Consider the following 25,546-nt stretch of genomic DNA (forward strand, 5'->3'; position numbering starts at 1 on the left):
TTCAACTCATGACCAGATATGGCAACCCGCAGCTCCATTCCTCAATTTCATGTTCTAGCGAGTAGAAAAGAGAAGAGAATGGAGGACAAGTAGAAGATATAGGAAAGATGTCTTCTAATGACAGCTCTTGAAACTCCCGTGTAACACTTCTACTTCCAGCCCATTCACTAGGATTCAGTCATGTGGTGACACCTGGTTACATAGGAGTCTGGCGCTTTCTGTTTTGATCAAGCATTTGCTTAGGTAAAAATTGGGATTTTATTAGGTGAGTGGTTACTTTCTAGATTGTTGTCTGAGAAGGGGAACGGATGGAGGGATTCAGATGCTGAAAAGTGCATTTTTGTCCTGGTTTGTGTTCTCTTCACAACAGTTCATCAGGTTGTATAGTAATGACTTCTGTTCTGTGTGTTTGCTATACTTCATTTAAAGTATAACAATACAAAAGAAAATTGGGATTCTAATACAAAACTGATGAAGAAGGACACCAACATTCGGGATCATTCAGCAGTCTCTGTCACAGTGTTGCTTTTTAATAACCTTGCGTATGTTTTAATATTTCATATCAGTGTGCAACAGTATATTTGCAACCTCATCTCTTTCAATAGTATGATATTATACAAGTGTGAGCTTAGTAGCTGCAGTTTTCAGGAAAGGTGTGTTAGGCTCGGCTAGAATATTTTATTTACCCTAGGTAAGGGCCTAAAGATTACATGTGCTAGCCTCATGACTGATTTTAATGGTGTGTAAAAATAGTTTCCCTACCTCAACACTGACATGTTCACATAAAATTGGGGAAAGGAAGCTAGTAGCACAGAACAAAAGTAGTTAGGGCTCTTAAAAGTGTTTGAGGCTCTTCATGTTCTTACCAGCTCATAGCCTCATCTCAATTTGAATAACAGGTACATTTTGAACTTAAGGTAAAGTCCTAAAGCCCCACACAAGGATTATTCTGCTTGTTCTAACAAGATTGTGTCCCAGCAGGCATGCCACAATTTGAGAGTTACAAATAGGGAGGTCTGAAAGGAGAAGGGCGGAGGAGGTAATTTCTCTTAACTCTCCTGCAGTGTCTTAGATTAAGGTGGATAATGGTTCCCATTTTGCTGACATGAGGCAGAGATGCCACTAAATAGCGAGAATGAACAATCACAGAGCTGGCTTAATTTCCAGAGGGGTTTATGGAAGCACCGTAACATGATGTGGCCAAATGTTCCTAAAAGTATGAAGTAATCTAATTTGTTCCATCATTACAAGAAATTAAAGCCAAACACAATTACATCCCAGTAGTAAAAAGAATCAGCTCAAGTGCCATTGTTATTGACTGAATGAAGTGAGCTTTCTGATTACCTTGATCAGCCAACATTTTAATTTTTGTCTGCCCATTTATTCCAAATTGCATTAAAGGGCCTTAACTGATTTTGACCAAAGGAGCTATATTATTAAGGTGAAGTTTAATCTGAGAAGTTTAATTACTAGATTAGAGTTTTCAAATGGATGTGTCTTCTAGATTTCAGTAAATTTGGGCATGTAATAATTAGGGATTCTTTGTTTCTTAGTGTTAGTAAGAGGTCCAAGATGAAAGAAAGACTTAAATTTAGGGAATTAATTTTTTGTTGTTGTTAGACAACAACCCCTGTCTTTCTGAACAGGGGTGTCTGTTCTTCCAGGAGTGGGTCCAAAGCTCCTGGATGCTTTGGTGATTTGAGAGGGTTGCTTCCACAGAGAAAAGCCGGTGTGGTACCCAGACTTCCAGGGGAGGTAGAGTTGGGCAGCTAAATGCTGTGTGATGAGCTCTCCCATAGTGTCCATATGGTTTAGCAACCACACCAGGACATTTGCGAGTGAAATGTAATGCTACTTATACTGGGATAACAGACATAAACCTGGTAAATTCAAAGCCAGTTAGAATATATGAACCTCCTACCCATATGGAAGAAGGGGCAATAAATATCCAAACAGACGAGTAAAATAGAATGCTTGAAAGTGAAAGTGTTAGTTACTGTCATGTCTGACTCTTTGCGACCGCATGGACTGTAGCCCTCTAGGCTCCTCTGTCTATGGAATTCTCCAGGCAAGAATACTGGAGTGGGTTGCTATTCCCTTCTCCAGAGGATCTTCCCAATCCAGGTATTGAACCCGGACTCCATTGTAGGCAGATTCTTTACCATCTGAACCACCAGGGGCGCCCAGAGAATAAGGCATTCTGTAGGACACTAGGAAAGGAAAATGAAGATAAGGTTGACTCTGCCAGGGATTTCTCTCCGTAGCACAGAAGTTATTCTAATCACGTGATATCTCAGAGCATGAAGTTTATAAGCCCCTGAACTGTGTTAATATTCCTATAACAGTCTAGTTATTGATTCTTAGAGGTGTGAGAAACTCTGGAAACATTGCAGAAAGGTAGCCTTAATAAAAGGAGCGTCTTAGGCTTTTTCAGTTCAACAAACATATATTGGATATCTAGTATGGGACAAGCAGTGTTTAGCATAAGAGACTGAAAAAAAGTATTTGATATGGCCCCAACCCTGGAGAAATTCGTTCTCATAGTAAACAAATCATGGCAATAAATTGTGTGGTGATTTAATTACTTGAAGAGTTAACTTCTTATTTGGCTCTCCTGCATCAAATATGATATCTGTCTGTCTCTGTCTTTAGAGGGAACTCCTGCTGGGTAGCAACCTAGACTTTTCCAGACCCCTACTCATACTAGACACTATGGCAGATAAACAGGGTGAGTGGGTTGTTTCAGTGATGCTCGTTTTACTTAAAGGTCTTTGTTTTCCAGACTGCTAATTTATTTTGTATCCATCTGGAAAGCCCTTCCCTGTCATCTGAGCAGTCCAGAGCAAATGAGCAGAGACAAGCTATAGAGATTCAGGATGTCTGGGTTAGAAAGGTTTGGTTGTTTAATTAGATAAACAATTTGAGAGTAATTTCCAGGATTACTGTTCCTAATCACATCAGTAAAGGCTGGGAAGACCCTCTCAGTCAGTCAGTGGGTAATAGAATCTGAGAGAAGAGTAAAATGCTGGAAGGAGCTGGAAATAATTCAGAAAATCCTCCCACACTCTATGTGCCTGCATATAAAATTCATTGTCATCGTGCTTTTCTGAGCATTTATTTTTTACACACATAATCCAATTAATTTTCTGCATCACCCTGTGATGTAGTGCTCTCTGCATTTTTCAAATTATCATAGCGAACAAGCTTAAACAAGTGAATTAACTTGTATGAGGTCTCAGGCTAGTCAGTGGCAAAGCTCAGGCAGTAAGGACTGCCTTACACTAAAAACTATTCTCTTAAACTTTTTGTCCCTCTGTGGTGCAGAGTAACCCACCATATAGTCCACTCAGAGATTAAGAGGAACAGGGACCCACCCTGTCTTATTTCTAAATAAAGGAATTAAGGGGTAGGGGAGGTCAGACAGAGCTGGAATAGCAACTTTATTCCTATAGAACAAGTACCTTCCTCCAGGAGCCAACCAAAGGGGTTCAAGTGCCAGTCTTACCCTGAAGGAGAGTTACATTACCAATGCTTACTTTCCCTGATGAATTCATTTCTAAACTTTAATTCCCCACAAAGAGAGCAGGACCAGGGTGCCACAGGGACCAACTCCTGGGGAGGAGGCAGGCAGAAGGAGCAGCAAGTGGGGAATTCAAGCTGCCAAATTTAATTAAGTTCTCAAATGGCTGGGTTTTCTTTACCCACTTATCAGCCAGCCGGTTTTTCTCCTCCCACAATTGCCTCTTTCATTGTCCTTTTTAAATAAACATGATCTGCTTGATGTTCTCAGCTTCCAGTTGAATTTCTTTACTTTTAGAGACCCGTGCCCACCCTTTCTTTTTTGCCCCAGTGGCTATAGCTCTCTGCTTCCTTTTCTGTCTCACTCGTAGGCTTTCACTGAAGAGAATTTGGACACTTAGAGAAGGAAAAGACTGTTACGTGTCTGAAGCCTAGTTCCACCAACTGGTTCTTGCTCCCATCTGAGCCACCAGGCCCACTCTTGCTGTTCTCTAAGGACCGGTCATGTTGTTCCCTAAATCCCCGCCCATATTGCAAACTGATTGTGAACCACCAGATGGAGGAAGACTTGGAAATTTTCTCCAGGAAGACTGCCGTAGCTCACATGATCGGTTTTAAAATTCTTAAAATATTGGAGTATAGTTGATTTAGAATGTTGTGTTAGTTTCGAGTATATAGCAAAGTGATTCAGATATGCATACATATATATCTATTCCTTTTCAGATTCTTTTGCCATTTAGATTATTACAGAATACTGAGCAAAGTTACCAGTGCTACAGTAGATCCTTGTTGGTTATCTATCTTAAATATAGTAGTGTGTACATGTCAACCGTTTGAAATCACTGTGATTGTTCATTTTTGGATCAGCACCTCTAGACTAGGGGCCCCCTGAAGTCAGAGTTCTTCTGAATCAGCTCTGTACACTGAGTACCTCTTAGAATATGAGATGCCCCCTAGCAGATGTTCAACATATTTTTAGTTAGTAATGACTCAAACCAAAGTTTTAGTAGACAAGAATGAATCAGTGTCAATAAAATCAATAAAACAATGTCTGGTTTTCCAACTTTGTGCATGAAAAGTTTACCAACTCATCCCTTGGTAAAACCAATACAGAGTAAATATATGGATTCCCTCCAGCTCCAGAACCCATCATCCCAGATCTTCTCCCGAGTGCCCCCTGCCCTGAGTGATCTCAGGCTCATTGCACCCCAGACCTTCCTGCTATTCCTATGAAGAACTTGTCATCTGCTTCTATGCAGAGCTTCCTTTGGAAGAACTTTTGTATGAAGGAAGTAGCCTGTAAAAGGCAGAAATAGAAGAGCTGGGAGGAAAGAAGGAAGAAAGTTCTGGATGAGTAAGGGGCAAATATGACCACGGACGCAGAGATGAGACTCCGGGGGAGGACTTTCTGACAGGAAGCAGGAGGTGTAGGCAGGGTCAGTCATAAGAGATGGTGGAGACAGATGGGTCTACTAAGAGGATTTAAAGGGCATCCCAGGAGTCAAACTGAAGGTTAGATGCAAACCTATAAGCATTAAAATCCAGAATATGGTCTTGCATAAGGAGAGAGATTATTCTAATTACAGAGGAGGTGCTTTGGGATTATGTAGAAATGACTGAAAAAGGAAAAGACCCCTAGAAATGGAAGGAAGAGCTCAGTTTTCTTGAAGTGTCTTTGAAAGCATTGAAGATCTGGAAAGAGAAATGAGGACCAAATGGAAATCTTTACTTTTTCTTATTCATCTGCCAATGAAAGGGTTAGGATGTGTGGCATTCTTTGGGAAACAGTGCTCCCTGTTTGCTTGGGTCATTAGTAACTGTTAAGTCATTGGAATCAGATATTTTTGGTCAGGCTAAGTTCCTCACAGCATATCTCATAGGGGTCCAGTTGGTCCATGGACAGCTGCTATCATTTGACCAAGACAATCCCTGAGTAACCATTGGAACCCGGTAAAGGAATTCTCTGTCTTCTGACTCCAAATTAAATAGTCTTTGTGACCCCACATTAGTATTCTGGATTCCAGAAACATTCAACTTAATTTCTCTGCCTTGAAATTATAATGTCTTTTTGGGGTTGACTAAAATACCACTCTCAGGAAGACTTCTGTCACTTGTGCTAATAAACACTGCAGATATTAGAGATTGCAGTCTGGCCACTAAGGGTTATGACATCCTAAAATCCTTAATGTCTAAAAATCAGATGCCAAAAATTTAAAAAGAGATTTTGCATATAAAAACTTCAACTGTAGGGATTCTTTGGAAAAATCTGAAGGTCTGGCAACAGTGGGTGGTCAATCCCACATGTGCCCTCTGAAGTCCCACCCCTACTGCCCCTGCAGTACCCCCAACCATGTCATTCATTCATTCATATGAACTGTCTGGCTGCTATAGGCTTATTATGTGTTCACCTGGTAAGTCTCTAGTGCCCTAATGAAACTCACACATGTATGGAGAAATGACTTACAAAATAACTGCATTTTAGATAGCTCATACCTTAGAGAACCCTGTATTCTACTTATGTCTCCCTTGCAGTAGAACAGTAGGTTTTTCTTTTTTTAATTTATGAATTTATTTGTGGCTGCGCTGGGTCTTCATTGCTGTGTGGGCTTGTCTTTGGTTGTGGTAACCAGGGGCTACTCTCTACTCGCAGTGTGAGGGCTTCTCCCTGCAGTGGCTTCTCTTGTTGCGGAGCAGAGCTCCAGGCACACAGGCTTCAGTAGCTGTGGCACGTGAGCTCAGTAGTTCTGCCTCCTGGGCTCTGGAGTACAGGCTCAATAGATGTGGTGCAGGGGCTTAGCTGCTCCGTAGCATGTGGGATCCTCCCATACCAGGGATTGAACCTGTGTCTCCTGTATTGGCAGGTGGATTATTTACCACTGAGCCACCAGGGAAACCCCCAAGGGACAATTTTTATTAGAAAGTGAGAAGAAGAGAACAAGAGGCACAGAACTAACATTTATTAAGCTAGATGATCCTTTACTTCTGTGTTTTCAAACTTATTGGTAGATTGCAAAATCAATTTTGTGGGTCATGATCAATATTCTTAAATAGAATAGAAAACATCAGAGTGAATCATACATGGTAAGAGTAAATGTTATTTCATGTCAGTTCTACTTCAACTCTTTATATAGTAAATCAAATATATGTTCTCTGTATGTTTCAGTTATATATAGATTTTCTTTATATTGTGTGTATCTCATTTTCTTCACTTTAACTTAAATACATGTTTTGTTAAAAGAATATAAGCAAGTTTTGCTATGACTATTATGTATAACACACAGGCATTGCTTTTAATAGGCATTCACTTCCTCCTGCGTTTTCTTTTTTTTTCAGTAATGTGTAACTGTTAATCCCAAACTCCTAACATATGCTCCCACCTTTCCCCTTTGGTAACCACAAATTTGATTTCTATGTCTGTAAGTCTGTTTCTGTTTTGTAAGTAAGTTCATTTGTATCATTTTTTTAAGATTCCACATATAAGTGATATCATATGATAATTGTCTTTCTCTGACTTCATTGAGTATGATAATGTTCAGGTCCATCCATTTTGTTGCACATGGCATTATTTCATTACTTTTTTTATGACTAAGTAGTATTTTATACATATATATGGGCTTCCCAAGTGGCACTAGTGGTAAATCACCTGCCTGCCAATGCGGGAGACATGAGAGACGGGGGTTCAGTCCCTGGGTTGGGACGATCCCCTGAAGGAGAGCATGGCAACCTACTCCAGTTGCTTGGAGAATCCCCATGGACAGAACAACCTGGTGGGCTATAGTCCGTAGGGTCACAAAGAGTCATACACAACTGAAGTGACTTAGCATGTAATATTATATGTATATATAGATATATATATTACACATATATAATAAAATATGTATTCTCTTTGTTTCATATATAATTATATATGTATATTTTATATAAGCCATTTGATTATATTTAAGCTTATATTATACAAAATATATGAAATCCCATGGACAGAGGAGCCTTGCAGGCCATAGTCTGTGGGGTCACAACAAGTCAGACATGAATGCGCATATGCACACACATAATCTCACATCTTCTTTTGTCTACTCATGTATCAGTGGACACTTAGGTTCCTCCATGTCTTGGCTATTACAGATAGTGCTGCTGTGAATGTTAGGGTGTATTTATCTTTTCAGGTTAGCATTTGCGTCTTTTCTGGGTGTATGCCCAGGAGTGGGGTTGGGGGATCAGGTGCATGCTTAGTCACTCAGTCATGTCTGACTCTTTGTGACCCTTTGGACTATAGCCTGCCAGGCTCCTCTGTCCATAGGATTTCTGTGGCAAGAATACTGAAGTGGGTTGCCATTTCCTCTTTCAGGGGATCTTCCCAACCCAAGGATTGAACCCATGTCTCCTGTGTGTCCTGCGCTGCAGGCAGATTGTTTATCCTCTGAGCCATTGAGGAAGACCACTGGATCATGGTTACTTTTTAAAGCACCTCCATATAATTCTTCATAGTGGCTGCACCAATTTACATTCCCATCAACAGTGTCAGAGTGTCCTTTTCTCCTTACCTTTTAAAACTGAACAGGTATCAAAACATTTCTGTATATGTATTTTTATATTAGGAGTTAGCACCCACATGTCTTCAAAAAATGAGCACAATTAACAACAGTATTCATTCTACTTACTACTTTAAATAAGTATATTGGTAATAGTATGAAATATGTTTCTTACTGTGGTTCACTGTTAAAATGTTTGAAAGCCACTTCCTTATCTCATTTACTCTTCCCCCAAAACTCTGAGGGATGGAGTCTGGGCCTTCAGAAAAAAAATGACAGTCTCCACAGGAGTTGCAGTTCCTTATATTCTTTGCTTGTTGGAAGGTCCCAAGAATGCCAGAAAGGAAGAGTTTGGTTAGCTGGGGCCTTGAAGCTGATGAATAAAGGACATGTTCAGGGTGGGAAACCATGGTTATTAGATCACCAGGACAAACTATGAAAAATATACAGAAGCATCTCCATTGGTTATTTTTGTAACAAAATACTATATGAAATGAAATAAATAATGCCAGGGAAATGGTAGATGCACTGAGAACAGTGGCGTTAGCTAAATGGCAAAATTCAGGAAACTTGAAAGTTATACTTCAAGAGTTAAGATATGTAATACTGTTTATAAAGTCACCAGAAAGACACACCACAGCAATTGATTATAATGGATCTCAAACGTTTTTTAAATCTAAACCCTTAATGATCTCAATGCAAAATGCCCATACATTAAATAAACAATTCTAGCTAGTAAATATGCCTTCAGTTCAGTTCAGTCACTCAGTCGTGTCCGACTCTTTGCGACCCAATGAATCGCAGCATGCCAGGCCTCCCTGTCCATCACCAACTCCCAGAGTTCACTCAGATTCAAGTCCATTGAGTCAGTGATGCCATCCAGCCATCTCATCCTGGGTCGTCCCCTTCTCCTCCTGCCCCCAATCCCTCCCAGCATCAAAGTCTTTTCCAATGAGTCAACTCTTCGCATGAGGTGGCCAAAGTACTGGAGTTTCAGCTTTAGCATCATTCCTTCCAAAGGAATCCCAGGGCTGATTTCCTTTAGGATGGACTGGTTGGATCTCCTTGCAGTTCAAGGGACTCTCAAGAATCTTCTCCAACACCACAGTTCAAAAGCATCAATTCTTTGGCGCTCAGCCTTCTTCACAGTCCAACTCTCACATCCATATATGCCTTAGAGATTTATAAAAATATTTATATATGTACAGCCATTATGTCTTCAGACAATAAGAAGAAAATTGCTATTCAACTGTTTTTCTCTAATCAAGAAGGTGTAATTTATGCACAAACCTAAATACTCAATATAAAATAAGGTTTTACCAGATCAGAAGATGGCAAGAAGTGTTCAGATTGTCTTGAAATAGTATATATTTTCAAAAGCTAATCTTAAAAATGAAGTAAAACATGAATGACATGCTTTATGCATCTAGCTTTTTATAGTAACAATAGTTTAAATTGTTTAGCATGTATACATGCTCGGTTGCTTCAGTTGTGTCTGAACCTATGGATTGTATCTCATCATGCTCTTTTGTCCATGGACTTTCCAGGCAAGAATACTGGATTGGGTTGCCATGTTCTCCTCCAGGGGATCTTCCCACCTCAGGGCTCGAACCCACATCTCCTGGGTGTTGTGTACTGCAGGCAAATTCTTTTACCCACTGAGCCATCCGGGAAGCCCTGTTTAAAATAGCAGGCATAATGAATACTGTTGCTTATTGCCTTAATTTTCAGATAGATGCAGGTGCTAACTGCTACTAGTATCAAAAATATATACAAAATTGTTTCAATAATTGTGTTTGAAGAAGAGATGAGAAGGAAATGGATCACTGTTAAAATCAACTGTTATGTGTCCCAGGTAACAAACTTGATAAATATTTATAATCTTTTCAACAAATCCCACATTTAAGTTGAAAGGAAAACAGCAACAATTCAATAGGCATATGGATATTGATTCTTCAAGTTAGCCTTAAAATTCAAATAAAATATGGAACATGGCCTGGGCATGCAGCCTTCCTTGGGATATATTTTTAGCTCTATTTACAACTGAAAAAACTGATAGATTGAAAAGTTAACTAATTCACCCAGCTCTGCCACCTGGTTGCTAAGTTTCAGAGTCGACCTTTGAACCTAGGTCTCTGCCCCCAGTGTCATGCTCTTTCTCTTACTCATGACTATCATAGTAGGCCACTAAAAAAGATGGCTGTAGAACTCCTGGCTTACTGCTGACTCTGCATCTGGACTTCTGCAGTGGATTCTTAGTCTCCCTCCTCCCTTCCTCATTTTATCCTCCTGGGCCACCAGTGCACTTATCCAATTCCCTCAATATCCATTAGTTCAAGGCCACACATTGAAGTATTCAACTTTGTTTCCCTTCTGTGCCCTTGAAGGAGTCTACTCCATCCAGGTTATTTCTCTCCCACACATGGAACCTTTATTCAGGCTCCAGACATTTCTTCTACCTGAAAAGAATGCCAGCTGACTCTTTCCTCCCATAGCCATTCAAACCACAGACTGCATGGAAACTGCCTCCCTCCTGGTTCACTTTCTTCCTGGAACCCTGAACAATTAGCTACAGTGCCTACCTCCTGATCCCTGCTCTGAACTACAGTAGCGCTTCCAAGCTGAATCATTTTTAAGCAGCAGCTGGTCATGTGTCTGATTTTCTCAGCAGGGTATTATTATGAGTTCCTTTCCAGGTCCAAGCCAGTGAATCGTTCATATTCTCCTATTTTACAGCAACCAGCACATCAGAGAGACTTCATAAGTGTGTATGGATTTATGGACTGCTGTCTTTCTGGGGAAGAGAGAGAAAGGAAAAAAGGGAAGGAGGATGATTACTCTCTGGTCATTTCTCAAGAGTACACAAAGGCGTGAGGAGAGCAAATAAGATGTCCTTCATAGAGATTTCAGAAACATTTCAAAAATATTTCAAAAAGAACCCACAGAACATATGTATCATGTTTATGTTTTCAAACTCGCCTGACATGGTATAGGGCAGAGTTTTCCAAAGTATGCTTCAAGACATGATAGTTTTTGCATTCCAAGATCAAATCCATTTAAATAATACTTATTAAATGACATTAAACCCATTCTTTACTCAGCAGTAAAGAATCTGCCTGAAATACAGGAGCCACAGGAGGCCACAAGTTTCATCCCTGGGTCAGGAAGATCCCCTGGAAGAGGGCATGGTAATTCACTCTAGTATTCTTGCCTGGAGAATCCCATGGACAGAGCATCCTGGCAGCCTACAGTCCACAGGGTTGCAAAGAGTCAGACACAACTGAAGCGACTTAGTACTTGCACAGCACTTTTGCTATAGAGCTTTTAGCTTTTGATAGGCTCATGTCCATTAAGATCACTACATGTATTGTATGACATTCTGCAACTTTGCTTGCCCGAAGAATTATCTTAGTAAGGAGAATCTTATAGGAATTCTGCTGTCGTTGTTAAAGAATGAAAGCAAGAGGTGGAGCATAAGAGATAGACGGAGCTAGAATACAGCTAGGGAGACATACCCAGGATATTATCACTGCTTAAATTCTACTTGGAAAGAAAGAGTCTTATTTTTTTACCAAGTATGACTGGTGAAGGTGGTTTAGTCGTTAAGTCATGTCTGACTCTTGCAACCCCATGGACTGTAGTCTTCCAGGCTCCTCTGTCCATGGAATTCTCCAGGTGAAAACACCAGAGTGAGTTGCCATTTCCTTCTCCAACAAAGTATGCCTGCTGCTGCTGCTAAGTCACTTCAGTTGTTTCTGACTCTTCTTATTGATTTTTTACTCACAAATACATGTTGAGTGCCTGTAAATGTTAGGATCTGTTCTAGATGCTTGTAGAAAAGCCTAGAAGCACATGTAAAAATGATATGAAAATTATATAAACACTGTCATAGAGGCAAAGTTCAGCAAATTGTGTCTAGGTGGAAGGATTGGCTAAAAGGGGCAGTCTTAGAAAAAGTGAAAGTAAAAGTGTTAGTCACTCAGTCATCTCCAACTCTTTGTGACCCCGTGGACTATAGCCTACCGGGCTCCTCTTTCCATGGAATTCTCCAGACAAGGATACTGGAGTGGGTTGCCTTTCTCTTCTCCAGGGAGTCTTCCAGACCCAGGGATCAAAGCTGGGTCTCTTGCATTGCAGGCAGACTCTTTATCATCTTAGCCATTAGGGAAGCCCAGTCTTAGATGGGATGGTAAATAAAAGGAGCAGGAATGGTATGATAAAGCCCACTGAAAAAAAGCCTTCTGTGGACTCAAGAAGTATGACATTCATAGACTAAGAAGGAGGGAGTTTATGCAGCTGAATTTTGAGTGAGGCACTGACATGTTAAAAACAGAACTTAAGACTATTCTAACTTTATAAACAGGATTTGTGAGAAAGACTGAACCCAGGAAGATCCAATAGTCAGCTATTACTTAAATCTAAAAATAAATAGATGAGGATTTGACTGAAAGTGGCACGATGACAGTTGTTGAAATTAAGAAGAAATTGGTAAATGAAATGGCAAAGTATTAGATGGGAATATCATTGGGACAGGGGTAGAGGGTGTAACTATACAGCAGAGAAAGCAAGATTTTCTATTTATCAATAACTTTATTTCTCAAAATATCTTAATTTCAAACAGAAAGCATCCGTACCTGGTGTTCATTGAATCTAAACTCATAGAATTCCAGAATCATGGTATTGGATGGGACCTTTGAAGACATCTGATGAATTCTGAAATGCCCTCTATAGTATAATACCTGACCCACCCAGGTTAATCAATCATGAACAACCTAAAAACCAACACCCCACCCAAATAGAATAGTGTCAGAAGTTACAAAGTAAATAAATATTAGAGCTGGGCAGAAGAGACCACCTAAACAAATCCTTACTTGCTGTAAGGAATGCTTTGTGTAGGAACTGACAGAGATAAAGATTCAAAGACTGTGTCATCCCTGAAGGTTGACTGTAGGTGAGGGAAACACATATGTCTCTTATAGGCCCTCTCCCCAAGAGAATCAAAATGACTCCTAAGGTTGTAACAGGAATACTCCTTCATCACTGGACTGTGAGTTTCTTGAAACCCAAAGTTATTTCTTTCCATTTGGTGTACTCAGCACCTGGCACATAGCAGGTATTCAATATATATTTCAGTTCAGTTCAGTTCAGTCGCTCAGTTGTGTCCGACTCTTTGCGACCCCATGAATCGTAGCACGCCAGGCCTCCCTGTCCATCACCATCTCCCGGAGTTCACTCAAACTCACGTCCATCGAGTCGGTGATGCCATCCAGCCATCTCATCCTCTGTCGTCCCCTTTTCCTCCTGCCCCCAATCCCTCCCAGCATCAAAGTCTTTTCCAATGAGTCAACTCTTCGCATGAGGTGGCCAAAGTATTGGAGTTTCAGCTTCAACATCAGTCCTTCCAAAGAACACCCAGGACTGATCTCCTTTTGGATGGACTGGTTGGATCTCCTTGCTGTCCGAGGGACTCTCAAGAGTCTTCTCCAACACCACAGTTCAAAAGCATCAATTCTTCGGCGCTCAGCCTTCTTCACAGTCCAACTCTCACATCCATACATGACCACTGGAAGAACCATCGTCTTGACTAGACGGACCTTTGTTGGCAAAGTAATGTCTCTGCTTTTTAGTACCATATAGACTCATTGAGAGTACACAGGAACTGTGAACTACCTTGTTCATTGCTACATCTCCGTCATTCAGTGCAGTGTCTGGAAAATAATCTAGTAGGTCGACAACACAAGGTTATTTAACTCACGGTCTCTCACTTAAACTAAAATAATCTACAAGGTTCTTGTTATTACCTCCAATCGTCAGGTGAGGAAATTAAGGTCCAAGAAAGATTAGGTGGTGTGCAGGGATTATGGCTTGTGTGTAGTGCAATGGCGATGAGAACCACCTCCCACTTTTCAGTTTCTATCAAGGAGTGATATTACTTACAGCAGTACATGTGGCACATAAAGTCCCTAATCCAGATTCTGATTAAACTTGGTTCGAACTCTAGTTTCTTGGACAAAATTTCTTCCTGCTGTTACACAGAATTTCAAAAGCTTCCACTTCTTTCTCTGTCACTCCTCTCTGGTGTCAGCTCAGGCTGACATTTCAGTTGGAGCAAATCTGGCCTCTAAGCTCAGATTAAACAAAACAAAACAAGAAGACTCTTTATCTCAGCATTTTGTACCTTCAGTAACTTTATGAAAGTTTCAGGGGAGTGGAAGATTTATAGTGTGAAATTATCCTGTAGACCAAGCTGACTCCTTTCTGTTACACACACACACACATACACACACACACACACACACACACACACACACATACACACACACACACACACGGAGCATATTCGCTGCCTTTCCTATGTGGAAGAGAACACACAGGAAATATATCTGTGGAAGAGACCACAGATGAGTTCCACCCAAACCAGTGCACCTTAAACTCTCGTCTTCTATAATAGCTTCTGCAATCTTGTCAAACATTATTTTGCACTCTCCTTGAAAGAAATTCTGGATACAGTTATGATGAGTACAATATGATGACGACTCCAGAAGACTAGTTTTTAAGAGCAGAAAGTCTACTCCCTCACAAGTCCCATTGGGCAATTCTTCTGTTCATGCCCAACATATCATGAGAGCACATGCTTAGGTCAAATTTTAATACTGAGACTGTCTTAGATAAGAACAACCATCAGAGAAGCAAGCAGTCTGTAAGTTATTAATTTTATTTCTACTGGTAACATGGCTGACGATCATGGTCTGACTGACTTTAGCCTAGCCTCCCTGAATCCCATTTATTGCAGAGTCCTAGAATTTTCCATCTCAATAAAATCAGATCCCCTATCACACAGTACTCTCAATCACTCAGTGGCCCCTCTTTTTGAAAATTCCACCCAAAGCTCCTACCTACACATGCCTGACAAGACTTCCATGACCAGTGTCTGTGGATTTCTGCAAGGCCTACTTATGGGAATTCCTTTCGCTACATACACATACACACACATCTTTTGAACTCAGGCCCGTAATGTTTTCCCTTAAAAATTCTTCCCACCCCCTTCACTTACCTCCTGTTTCATTCTTTAGTACTCAGCCTTTTCCCACTCCACTCTGATTTAAATTGCCTTCTGTTACTCTCCCATCGCCTACATGCTTCCCTCTTTCAGAATGCTTTCTACAGTATAGTATGCCAAAACCATCTCTACCCCTGGACTTTAAGCTTTCCTGGCATAAGGGGCACCATTCTTTTATTCATCTCACTTTTGCAGACTCTAATAAAGTGTGTGACACATATTTGGTGCTAAATAAATGTTTGTTGAATTACTGATGGTACTGTGATGGTACTCAGTCATGTCTGACTCTTTGCAGCCCCGTGGACTGGAGCCTGCCAGGCTCTTCAGTCCATGGAATTTTCCAATGGAGCGGGTTGCCATTTCCTACTCCAAGGGAGCTTCCTGACCCAGGGATCAAACCCACGTCTCTTGGTCTCCTACATTGGCAGGTAGATTCTTGACCATTAGCTCCACTGTACTAGAAGTCAACAAAACCCAATCTTATGTTTATTTCATTAAAAAAATTCTACTAGAGCCTTAGGCAGACCAAGGGAAAAAAATCATAGGTAGTGGGAAAATAGGGAAAAAAACTCACAAAATTATGTATACCTTTTCCTTAGAGGTTTTTTTGAAGTACTAAGTGAAATTTTATATTTTTCATAAGATTTCAAAGTAAGAACTTGATGCCAGAAATACACTTGGAAATGAGAACAGCTTGCCACTGGCAAGCTTTGCTTAAACCTGTTACATGTACACATTCAAAGTGAATCCAACTCCTTCATGTATTTCCCATCAGATAAAATGTATAGACAGAAAAAAGAAATCAGCAAAAGTTAGAGCTAAACTGAACCAATCTTTTACTGTATCAAATTCAGGGAGTGACTAGCTTAGAGTAATACATGGTGAAATGGAAATCATATTTCTCTAGTTGTACCTACTTTAGACACTGTCAACTCCATCCTTAGGAACAAAGAGGGAATTTGGGTGGGAATTAAGAAAGGGGAAGCTGGAATTGCTTAAAATGTTATGTATTTAATTATTAATATTTGTTCTTCAGAGCTGTTTAGTGAAGGGCTTTTTTTTTTTAACTTTAAGAAAAGTATGAATCAGCTGTTACAGTTTATATTTATTTTTTTAATTAAGGGTAAGCAAATGGTGTCCAAAGTAACTGACTTTTTTTTTTTTTTTTTTTTGACTTGTTCTCTTCATTTACACCAATAAGCCTGTCTAGGAGTTATGACAAATTTATGCAAACCTTTAATCAGTCAAGAGTTGGCAAAGAAACTGACATCCGCAGAGTCACACATTACGTAGAATGGATCCTTTTGCCTCAATGGTCAATATCCCTGTGACTTGTGGGTAAAAGTAAATGACTGAACATGTTACAAGAAAACGACCTCAACCTCCAGCTCACCGCTGTGGCTCTGAGGCGATTACGGTTTTTTTTTTCATCCTTTTCAAAAGGAAGCTGCTGCTTCAGCATCTTCTCCTGGAGCTCCTGGCACTGGTTCAGGCTGTGTGTCAGGGGAACCCTTGATCGCATCACAGTGACGGAAGCCAAGTGCTGGCCTGCAAGAATTGAGGACTGTTTGTTCACAGAAGATCCTGAACAGAAACACGGGTGTCACATAGTTCAAGGGGGCCTTGAAGGAAACCGATGCTGCCGTAGGAGGGGACTTCCAAAGGCTCAAGTTATTTCTCAGTTGCTGTTCCAGAGCCCTCGCCTGGCTTTTATGGAATCTGGCCAAGAGTTGTTGTTTAGGCAGTTTCTCCCTGTAGTTCCTTCACTTAGACTTCAGACGGGGAAATGAAAGCGTTTTCATATATTTTCAAGTAGTGCCACGGTGATGGCTACTCTCTGGGGACAAAAGTACTTTATTAATAAATGCAGTGTGTGTTCTTGGTAAAACCCCACATTAAACTAGCTCACACTGTTTTCATCCTGCCAGCTATTGGTGACATTTAGGTGTGTTGTTGGGTGACTCAGTTTCCTGGAGGATACCAGGAAACTCCACATTGAGGCTTTTTTAGTGGGGATGAGAAGGTCAGTTACTCAACGTCTTACAACATTTGGGGTTAAAATTCCTAAAAGTTCAGCTTTAACACTGATTCTGAACAACTCTGGCTAGCCATATTGCCTATAAACCTAGGAATTTGGGAAAAGTAGTATTCTCAGCTCTATGCTAATATCAACAGTAATTCTTGTTTTAACAGTAATTTTTTGAGCAACAATTTTATAGAACAAACTGTTTTTTTGTGGTTAGTAATTATTTTCTTAATTGGTATGTAGATGTGCTCTGGTCATTTTTTTTCTTTTTTTCATTCTCCAAATTTATACAGTGCATGCAAAGGCAGTTAGAACTTAAAATACATACACAGACCACATTTTTATTGTGCGCAAATGCTGATTGTCAGAGGGGCTAATCTATGATTGGGACATAAAGTAGATCTTCTGACACAAGCTATCCCTCTTGTCACTGTACTGCCTTCTTAAGAGCAAGTCTGGTATTTGAGTGCATAATGTCTTGACGCATGGAAACTTTGCTGAATTACTTTTCTACTCTTAGGATTAAAAATTAAACACTAAAGTGTAACATGTGGAGCCACATCCCGCTAGGTCAAAGGCCTATATTTCTGAAAAGCTTTGAGAGGTTGGTGAGGATGGGAAGGGAGATGGGGAGGTCCCCTGGGGCTCAGACTTTGGAAAAGTTGGAAAGCAGCGGGAGAGAAACACAACACAAAGTCTGTGAGGTGGGGAGAGGGGTTTCCTGGCTTCCGGATATAATCAGTGACTGGAAAGATGGCTGTGAACAGATCCTAGACACAATGGTTATGCATCTTTAATGCACTGGATGTGCTAACTGCGGATGGCCCAAATCAACTGAAACAAGTTAATTTACTCTTAAAATTCCTACATCCTTATTTTATACCTTAGAGGAAAGAAAAGTCCAAAATAAAACCGCATAGTGCATGTACTACCATCACAACTAGGTTACGCTATAGTTACATATGGAAGATATTACGTAAAATCAAAATGTGTTATGGTCATAGGTTTAATGATTGCTTGTGATCTTTAGGGTATGGGATTACAAGGAACTTTCTGCATTCCATCTTTGTGTAATGTTTCAGATTTTATAACAAACATGTTATATTTTTATATACTTAATCAGGGAAAGGCTGTACAGTTAAAATACTTTATACTTGTGATTTAAGATTATCTTTAAGGTTTTTCCTTTTGTTGGGGGAAAAGCTCCAATCTTACACTTTAATTCACCTGGCAAGGTTAGGTAGGTGTTGGTTTGCCTAAAGAAATATTTACAGAGATTGGTGCAGAAAAAAAATTTTTTTAAGTGGAATAAAAGAGGCAGTTTTTAACCTAGAGTTCTCAAAGTGAATAGCAAACAGTTCAAGAAGCCTTGATAACAATTAGCCACATGGCCCATGTAACAAATACTTTGAAAATTATTTTAACTGTTAAAAATTTTATGTAAAAACCTATCTGGAAAATCCCAGGAGCCTGAGATTCAGTCCATGAAATTTTTTGTTGTGCCACTGACCAAATTTCAAGGCAAATGGAGTCCAAATTTCAAGGACAGAATTTCTTCTCCTCCAATACCTGTAGATTTGAAGACCAGGAAAAGTGATCACACCAACTGCATGTAAGCTTTTCAGATTATGCTTTCTAATTAAGGAGAACAGAAGTTTCGTAAGATGGACTCTTCTTGGGAGTTTGGACGTTTTCCTGCTCTGAAAGGTTTGCTTATCTGCAGGCTAATAGAGTGGTGAAGTTCTCTGCAATTGATCCCCACGGTAGAGCTCCCCCAGGGTCAGTTTTTGTGAATAGAACCTGCTTCCATACGACGTCTTTGAATGTAGTCTTCTTTCAAGTTTGTACTTTATTCTGTGCATGGTAGGTAGAAACACTTTCAGACTCTTCCCCTTGGCATCGCAATACCACCCTCGTCCCTATTTGCAGTTCGTCTGACGAAGGAAGCAACATAGGCGTAAATTGCCTATGCCCATAAGGCATAAATTGTAAATTGCCCATAAGGCGTGGTGCATTCACACTGCCGTTGAAGATAATTCAGACAATTCTGAATGTGAAAATATAGCATATTGTCAAATCTGTGAATTCGAAGGAGTGCTGGCTCATAACATTGTATGTTTTTGTTTATGTCCACCCCAAAATTTAGACGTAAGGGCTGGGTTGGGAACTCAGCCTGGTCTTAATACAAATACTTTTAATTCCCACAACCACCCTGTCCTCTTCAAGTAGGTAAATCCTAAACCCTCAGAAACCCTAAAATCCAAACCCACGGAAACTGATTGCGCGCGTCCTAAATAACCCAGTTTGTGCGACCCGTCGGGTTCTCCAGGGAAAGCTCGCAGGATGGTGGAGACGCGGAGGTTTGGGGCCACCCGGACGGGCTGGACTCGGCTGGACGTGCGGGGTCCCCGCGGGCCAGGTGCGCGGCCGCGCGCGCGCGGGCGCGACCCTAGGCGGCGGGCGAGCTGGCGGCGGGTTCTCCACGCCGGGTTTTCCGCCGCTCCTGTCGCACGGGTCCCCGGCAGCCCCACGGAAACACACGCTCGCGACCGTTCCTCGGAGCGAGCAGCGCGGGACCGCGCGGGGTGATGCGGCGGCGAAGCGGCGGGGCGACCAGGGGCCAGGGCGGGCCGTGGCCCCGGGCGATCTAGGCGTGGAGTCGAGGAGGGGCCGGGCGGCGCCGAGGGCCGTGCGGGGCGCGAGGGGGAGTGTTCCCGGAAAGCTGCGGCGATGGAGCCGCGCTGCGCCCGCCGCCGGAGGAGTTGAGAAAGAAAACAGGAAACGTGGTGGCCGCGCAGCCGGCCGCGGCTGATTCATTCGCTTTGAGTGAAGGCTCGGCAGGAGGGGCGGGCGCGGGGCCGCGGCTCGGGGCCGGTCGCCGCGCAGATCGCGCCGGGGACCAGACGCTCCCTCCGCTGGGCGGGCTCGTGGGCGCGCGCGCCACCCCCCACTTCGCCATCCTCCGGCACCAGGACTTCTTCAAAGCCGCATCGTGGGGGTTCTGGTCCATGTAAAAGTTGGCTTGGCGCACTTGGCGCGCCCTCCCTGGACGCTGAACGGAGACGCCAAGCTGGAGAGGGCGTGCGTTCCCGAGGCCGGCCGCCCCGCTAGCAGAGCCCCGGCCCCCCTCGCAGTGCCCGGCTCGGCAATATGAAGAAGCAGCCCTCATGTGCGGGCACCGGGCATCCGAGCATGGCGGGGTACGGCAGGATGGCTCCCTTTGAACTCGCCGGCGGCCCCGTGAAGCGCTTGAGAACTGAGTCCCCCTTTCCCTATCTCTTCGCAGAGGAGGCCTACCAGAAACTGGCCAGCGAGACCCTGGAGGAGCTGGACTGGTGTCTGGACCAGCTAGAGACTCTGCAGACCAGGCACTCCGTCAGTGAGATGGCCTCCAATAAGGTAAGCCCCGGCTCGGCTCTCACCGCGTCCCCTAGGCTGCTGATTCCCACGCTGGTGGAGCCACCAGTCCCCGTGGCCCCGGGAAATACACAGAGGTTTGTCACACACACTGCATTTTGGCTCCCATGGAAGAAGATTTCTGGTGCTGCCTGTGCCCTCCCTCTCTCATCCATTCACTTTGGAGAAATTAAACATTTTACAAAAGCAGCTTTGATATAGTTTTGATTGCAATACCCGCAAGACTCAGCGCTGGTGTGTGTGTGTGTGTGTGTGTGTGTGTGTGTGTGTGTGTGTGTGTGTGTGTGTGTGTGTGTGTTTGGAGGGGTACTTCTAGGTGACACTTTGCGCTGGTGTGTGTGTGTGTGTGTGTGTGTGTGTGTGTGTGTGTTTGGAGGGGTACTTCTAGGTGACACTTTGCCCTTGCAGCAGTAACGAAATCCTGTCTACTGGCAATCCATGTTTTAGGGTATTCTTCGGATTCTCAGTGGGAAGTAAGAGTTGCTAGAGGTCAATGCAATACCTTGAATATCACCACCTACCGCACTCACACTCAGAAAAGTTCAGTGAACTTGGAACCTTAACCCACATTTATCTAAGTGTCAGGGTCAGGGTACCCTGTAAGAACTGAGCCTTTGTAGTTTCGCTTGGCCCGTTTGTGTCCACAGGGGACGTCAAAGTTAAGGTTATGGTCACTGGCATTGTTACTGTAGATCTTGGAGGGAGAGTCCAGTTTTCTGAGGTTATTTACAGTGATGATTCAGTGGGGGCATTTGTGCCATATATGCCAAGGTGCTGGTCTTGGATGGTGGAGTTCAGGGGGCTGAGAAGCAACCTTCCACCTGCCACAGCCTTAAAGCAAGGTACAGTATTGCTCATTTTGGTGTATTTTTTTTTTTTTGGAGTTCCTTTTATTTTTTAAAAAAATATTTAGTTATGTAAGGAAATAATTGGGATTATCTATGTTTTTAATGATTGTTTGGCTCAGGGGCTGGGAGGCATGGGCATGTTGGATGCAGATGCCTGAAGGATTTAGCCAGTAAAGACTAATAACTTCATGTGGCAATTAATAACAGTTGCCCCTTAAAGAATATTTAAGTATTTTGGCCCACCTATTTACAAGGTCAGGAAGGTTATGCCATTTTACTGCTTATCTACATGCACATATTTTTCAAAGAGCTATGCTTTTTTTTTTTCTGGTTGACTATAGTTTTCATCCCACCTGTTTTTTCTCTCATGCAGTTTAAAAAGCTATAGCGTATCACCTACTTGATTGTCTTATCTCTTGACAGCGCTTACATAGACAGCAGGATTTTTAACTGAAAAGTTTAGCTTCAGATAAACAAAGTAAAAAGGACTCCCCAGTCACTGTCTGTAGGCACTAACTTACCCGTAAGCACACTGACCTACCCATAAGCACACTGACCTACCCGTAAGCACACCAATGATCAAATCTGTATCTTTTTTTTTTTTTTTTTTGGTCATTTAAGCCTCATTTCTAAGTTTGATGTGATTCCTCATCAGAATGACAGGTTATTACTCTTACTGTCTGCCTTGGCATCCGGTGCCATTGTTCTCATCTAGCTAATAAATTCTTAGTTCATTGATTCATTTTATAATATATAGGTTGTTCTTTCATAATTTGGTTCGTAATGGCAGTTGACATACGCTAAGGATCTCCAGTGTCCTGAAGGCTGAATGGGACCATTCTGTAATGGGCCTGAGTTCTTATTCTCTTGCCTGGTTAATTCTGTGTAGTGAAAGGAGAAGCCAGAAGACACCAAAAGATGCGCAAGCCTTTGCTTATATTTTCAAGATGATTTGACAGTGCTTTTTCAGCGCAATGAACCTCAGCAGCTGTAATTACTTTCCCCCAAAATCTATACTCTTAATGATGAGACCTCTGTTTGAATTTAAAACTGAACATAAAATCTAATCATGTACGTGACTTCAGTTGACAAGTAATTAATTTATCTGTACTTTAAAATGAAAAAGTAAAATTTGAGGTCACAATGATTAGTCAAAATGATTTTTTTTTTCTTTTAAAAGCACCAAGTAAGGCGAGGATTTTTTTCTTTTCTTTTTTTTTTGTTTTGTTGTGAAGTCTCCTCTAGTAGACTTTGAGTTAATTTACAGATTTAATGTAAGAGGTGAGCTTATTTCAAAATGCAGGCATTCTAGCTGTGTTTAAGTCTTGTATTGACATGATCCTTATTTTTAACATTAAAAAAATTAAACTCAGCTGAAGCTGTTGATTAAACTTTTCATGTCTAAGCCATTCATCTTTTTTTTTTTTTCCTTAACTCATTCATTTCTAAATAAGTGCTAAGCTCCTGTGACTTTTTATAGATGAAAACGGATTAGCATGGAAAAAAAAAAGCTCTTGGTAAAGGTTGTAAAGTTATCCTTCAGCCTGGTAACAAGGGCACGAATAAGTCACATCCACATGAGCTGTAAACTGAGTTGGAGCAGCTGATCTAAAGGTCCCCAGGAGTGATACCAAGTCTAAGTCTGAACTGGAAATGAGACAGCTTGCGTCACACATCCAACTAGGTTGTTGAGTATCTCTTGAGTGTGAATGAATAAGTCTGAAACATTGCTTTCGGTTACTAGTCTTATTATCATCCTTTCTTTCTACATGTACTTATTTGAACCAACCAGTATTGTCTTTGAAAAGTTATAATATTTTTCTTTGTTTTCTTCTCTTTTTGAGGCTTTTAAAAAAGTGCCCTAATTGATTAAAATAACACAATAAAATACTAGTAAGAAATCACGATTTTTAAATGATTATTTGGAGAAAATATTTACTATGAAAGTGGATTTGGGTGTGAGGAAGGAGGAAATTGTTTCGTCAGACTCATTTAACAAATTGGGTTAATGGATTCTTCATATTAAAACAATCTGAACAGAAGGAATCTAAACTATTAGCGGTTTTTAAGGGATGCTTTAGAAGCAACTAGATGTATTTCCTGATTGGGATTGTAATGTGTGTAATGCTTATCGATAGTATTGAGACAGGAAAATTATGGAGTTCTTGGCCAATGCCAATGTTGGCTGTGATACGTGTAGGATGCTTGTACCAAATAGGGGTGAGATACTCCAGATGGCATTTAATTTGAGTGGTTAAATTGACAGCATTTACTTTCATAAGCACATTAATCTGCCTGAGATTTGTACAGATTTCCTTGAGTTAAGAGAGGTTTTGGTGATGTCTCAAAGCTTTGGTGGCAGACAGATCTGGAAGTTGAATCACAATTTTATTCCTTACTAGCTGAGTTACATTAGAGAAATGACAAACTTTTTTAGCTAGTTTCCTTAGCATAAGATGAGCACAATGATACTTGTTTTGAAAGGTCAGAGTTTGAAAGAATATGTATAAAATAGCTAGCTAATAATGTCTGATATGTCTGACATGGCCCTGTTGTTATTAGTATTATTGAACGTTTAGGTTCAACTTGATTCATTGCTTACTTGGCTAATTTTTTTTTTAAACCATTCAGTTGTAATCTATGCTTGGTATTTTAAGTTTCACGGATTTTTATAATCCAGTTCTTAATTTTTATAATACAGTTCTGTCTATAGCACACATTTCTATATTACAAAAAAGTGTTTATACTTTCTTTAGCATAATATAGGCATAAACATTTTGAAGTTCTAATTAAAAGCTTAATCTTTTCTTAAATTTCAGCTACAGAATTGGAAACAGAAGAGCTAAATATTTTTCCTGTTTTATTCTAAAAATGAAAATACAGCACTTATTAATTTTTAGAAAATATTAAACATAATGTGGGATTGGTAGGTATATTTCCATCCTTTGTAAAAATTTTGCCAGTCTAAAGTAACTTTTAAGACTGTTGTAAAGGCCAAATAGTTTCACAGTATTTTTGGTTACCTTTTTCTCATGGAAAGTAAATTGAGGCTGTGAGGAGGGTAGGCCAGGAATCTAAGCATCAAAGGTTACGCTACAAAACTGTATCCTCTTGTGACCCAACAATGCACATTTCACCAGACCTTCAATGTAAGTGTGGTTATATTTGAAGGGGAAAATAAAATCATCTTAATCACCCCCCCCCCCCACCAAATATATCACTATAAAAATGAATTGGTCCTCTTCTCTAAATTTGGGGCAGTTCTGAGGCTTGGCGTTACTGGAACCTACTTGCTTGAAGCCCTTATACTTCAAGGGGCTTCCCTGGTGGCTCAGTGGTAAAGAATGCACCTGCTAAATGCAGGCAATGTGGATTCCATCCCTGGGTGGGGAACATCCCCTGGAGTAAGAAATGGCAACCCACTCCAGTATTTGTGCCTGGAGAATTCTATAGAGGAGCCTGGGGTCGCAAAGAGTCAGAAAGAGAAACACACACACATACATACACACACATACATACACAGTGCTTCAAACTGAAAGTCTGTCTTGAAGTTAAGATTCAGGTGTCCTTCTAAAAGACTTAAGGATTTTTGTTGTTGTTGTTTAGGCATATGTAGGCCAGCTTTGCAAACGTAGATATGACTTCTTTATGGAATTTATTTTGTCTGGTTTTAACAAAGATCTCTATCATGTTTCTGTTGCCTACAAATTAAATTGCTTTTCTGGGATGCTCTTTCCTAGTATTTTTGCTGTCTACTCCCCCTGCTGATTTTTAATAGTCAGTGCATACGTAACATATACTATAGCCTTCTGTGATTGCTGATGTGTTTTCTTCTGGCAAAAGTGATGCTGGAATGACCACTATAGAATGTTCACAAGAAATGGCTAAATCTTAAGATTTTTCAGCATTACATGAGTATAAGATGGCTCAGGAAAGATAGAAATGCTTAATTTTGTTGAGAAGAAAGCAAAAAGTTGGAAAAGGCATTTTAATTTTGTGAAGAGCAAAGAGCAAATAACAATAATTTTCTTTAAAATATCAAAACTTATTGACTTAGTCATGTAAGAGTTGTTAACAGTTAATCAACATATTTAAAGGAAAACTCTAAATTTTTAGAAAAGAAAATATCGTTCATAAATGAAGATAC

General features: G+C 40.9%; 1 protein-coding gene across 5 annotated transcripts in view; it reads left to right on the top strand.

Moving 5' to 3' along the window:
- The window catches only part of PDE4D (phosphodiesterase 4D), a 974,373-nt gene that overhangs the window by 896,454 nt on the left and 52,373 nt on the right, over positions 1 to 25,546 (top strand). For all 5 annotated transcript variants that reach the window (XM_052659249.1, XM_052659253.1, XM_052659254.1 and 2 more), the window contains one exon: positions 20,421 to 20,533. In XM_052659249.1, coding sequence (XP_052515209.1) covers positions 20,421 to 20,533 — 113 coding nt within the window. The remainder of the gene's footprint in view (positions 1 to 20,420; positions 20,534 to 25,546) is intronic.

This window comes from Budorcas taxicolor, chromosome 20 (genome assembly GCF_023091745.1).
Source record: "Budorcas taxicolor isolate Tak-1 chromosome 20, Takin1.1, whole genome shotgun sequence".
NCBI classification, from domain to species: Eukaryota; Metazoa; Chordata; class Mammalia; order Artiodactyla; family Bovidae; genus Budorcas; species Budorcas taxicolor.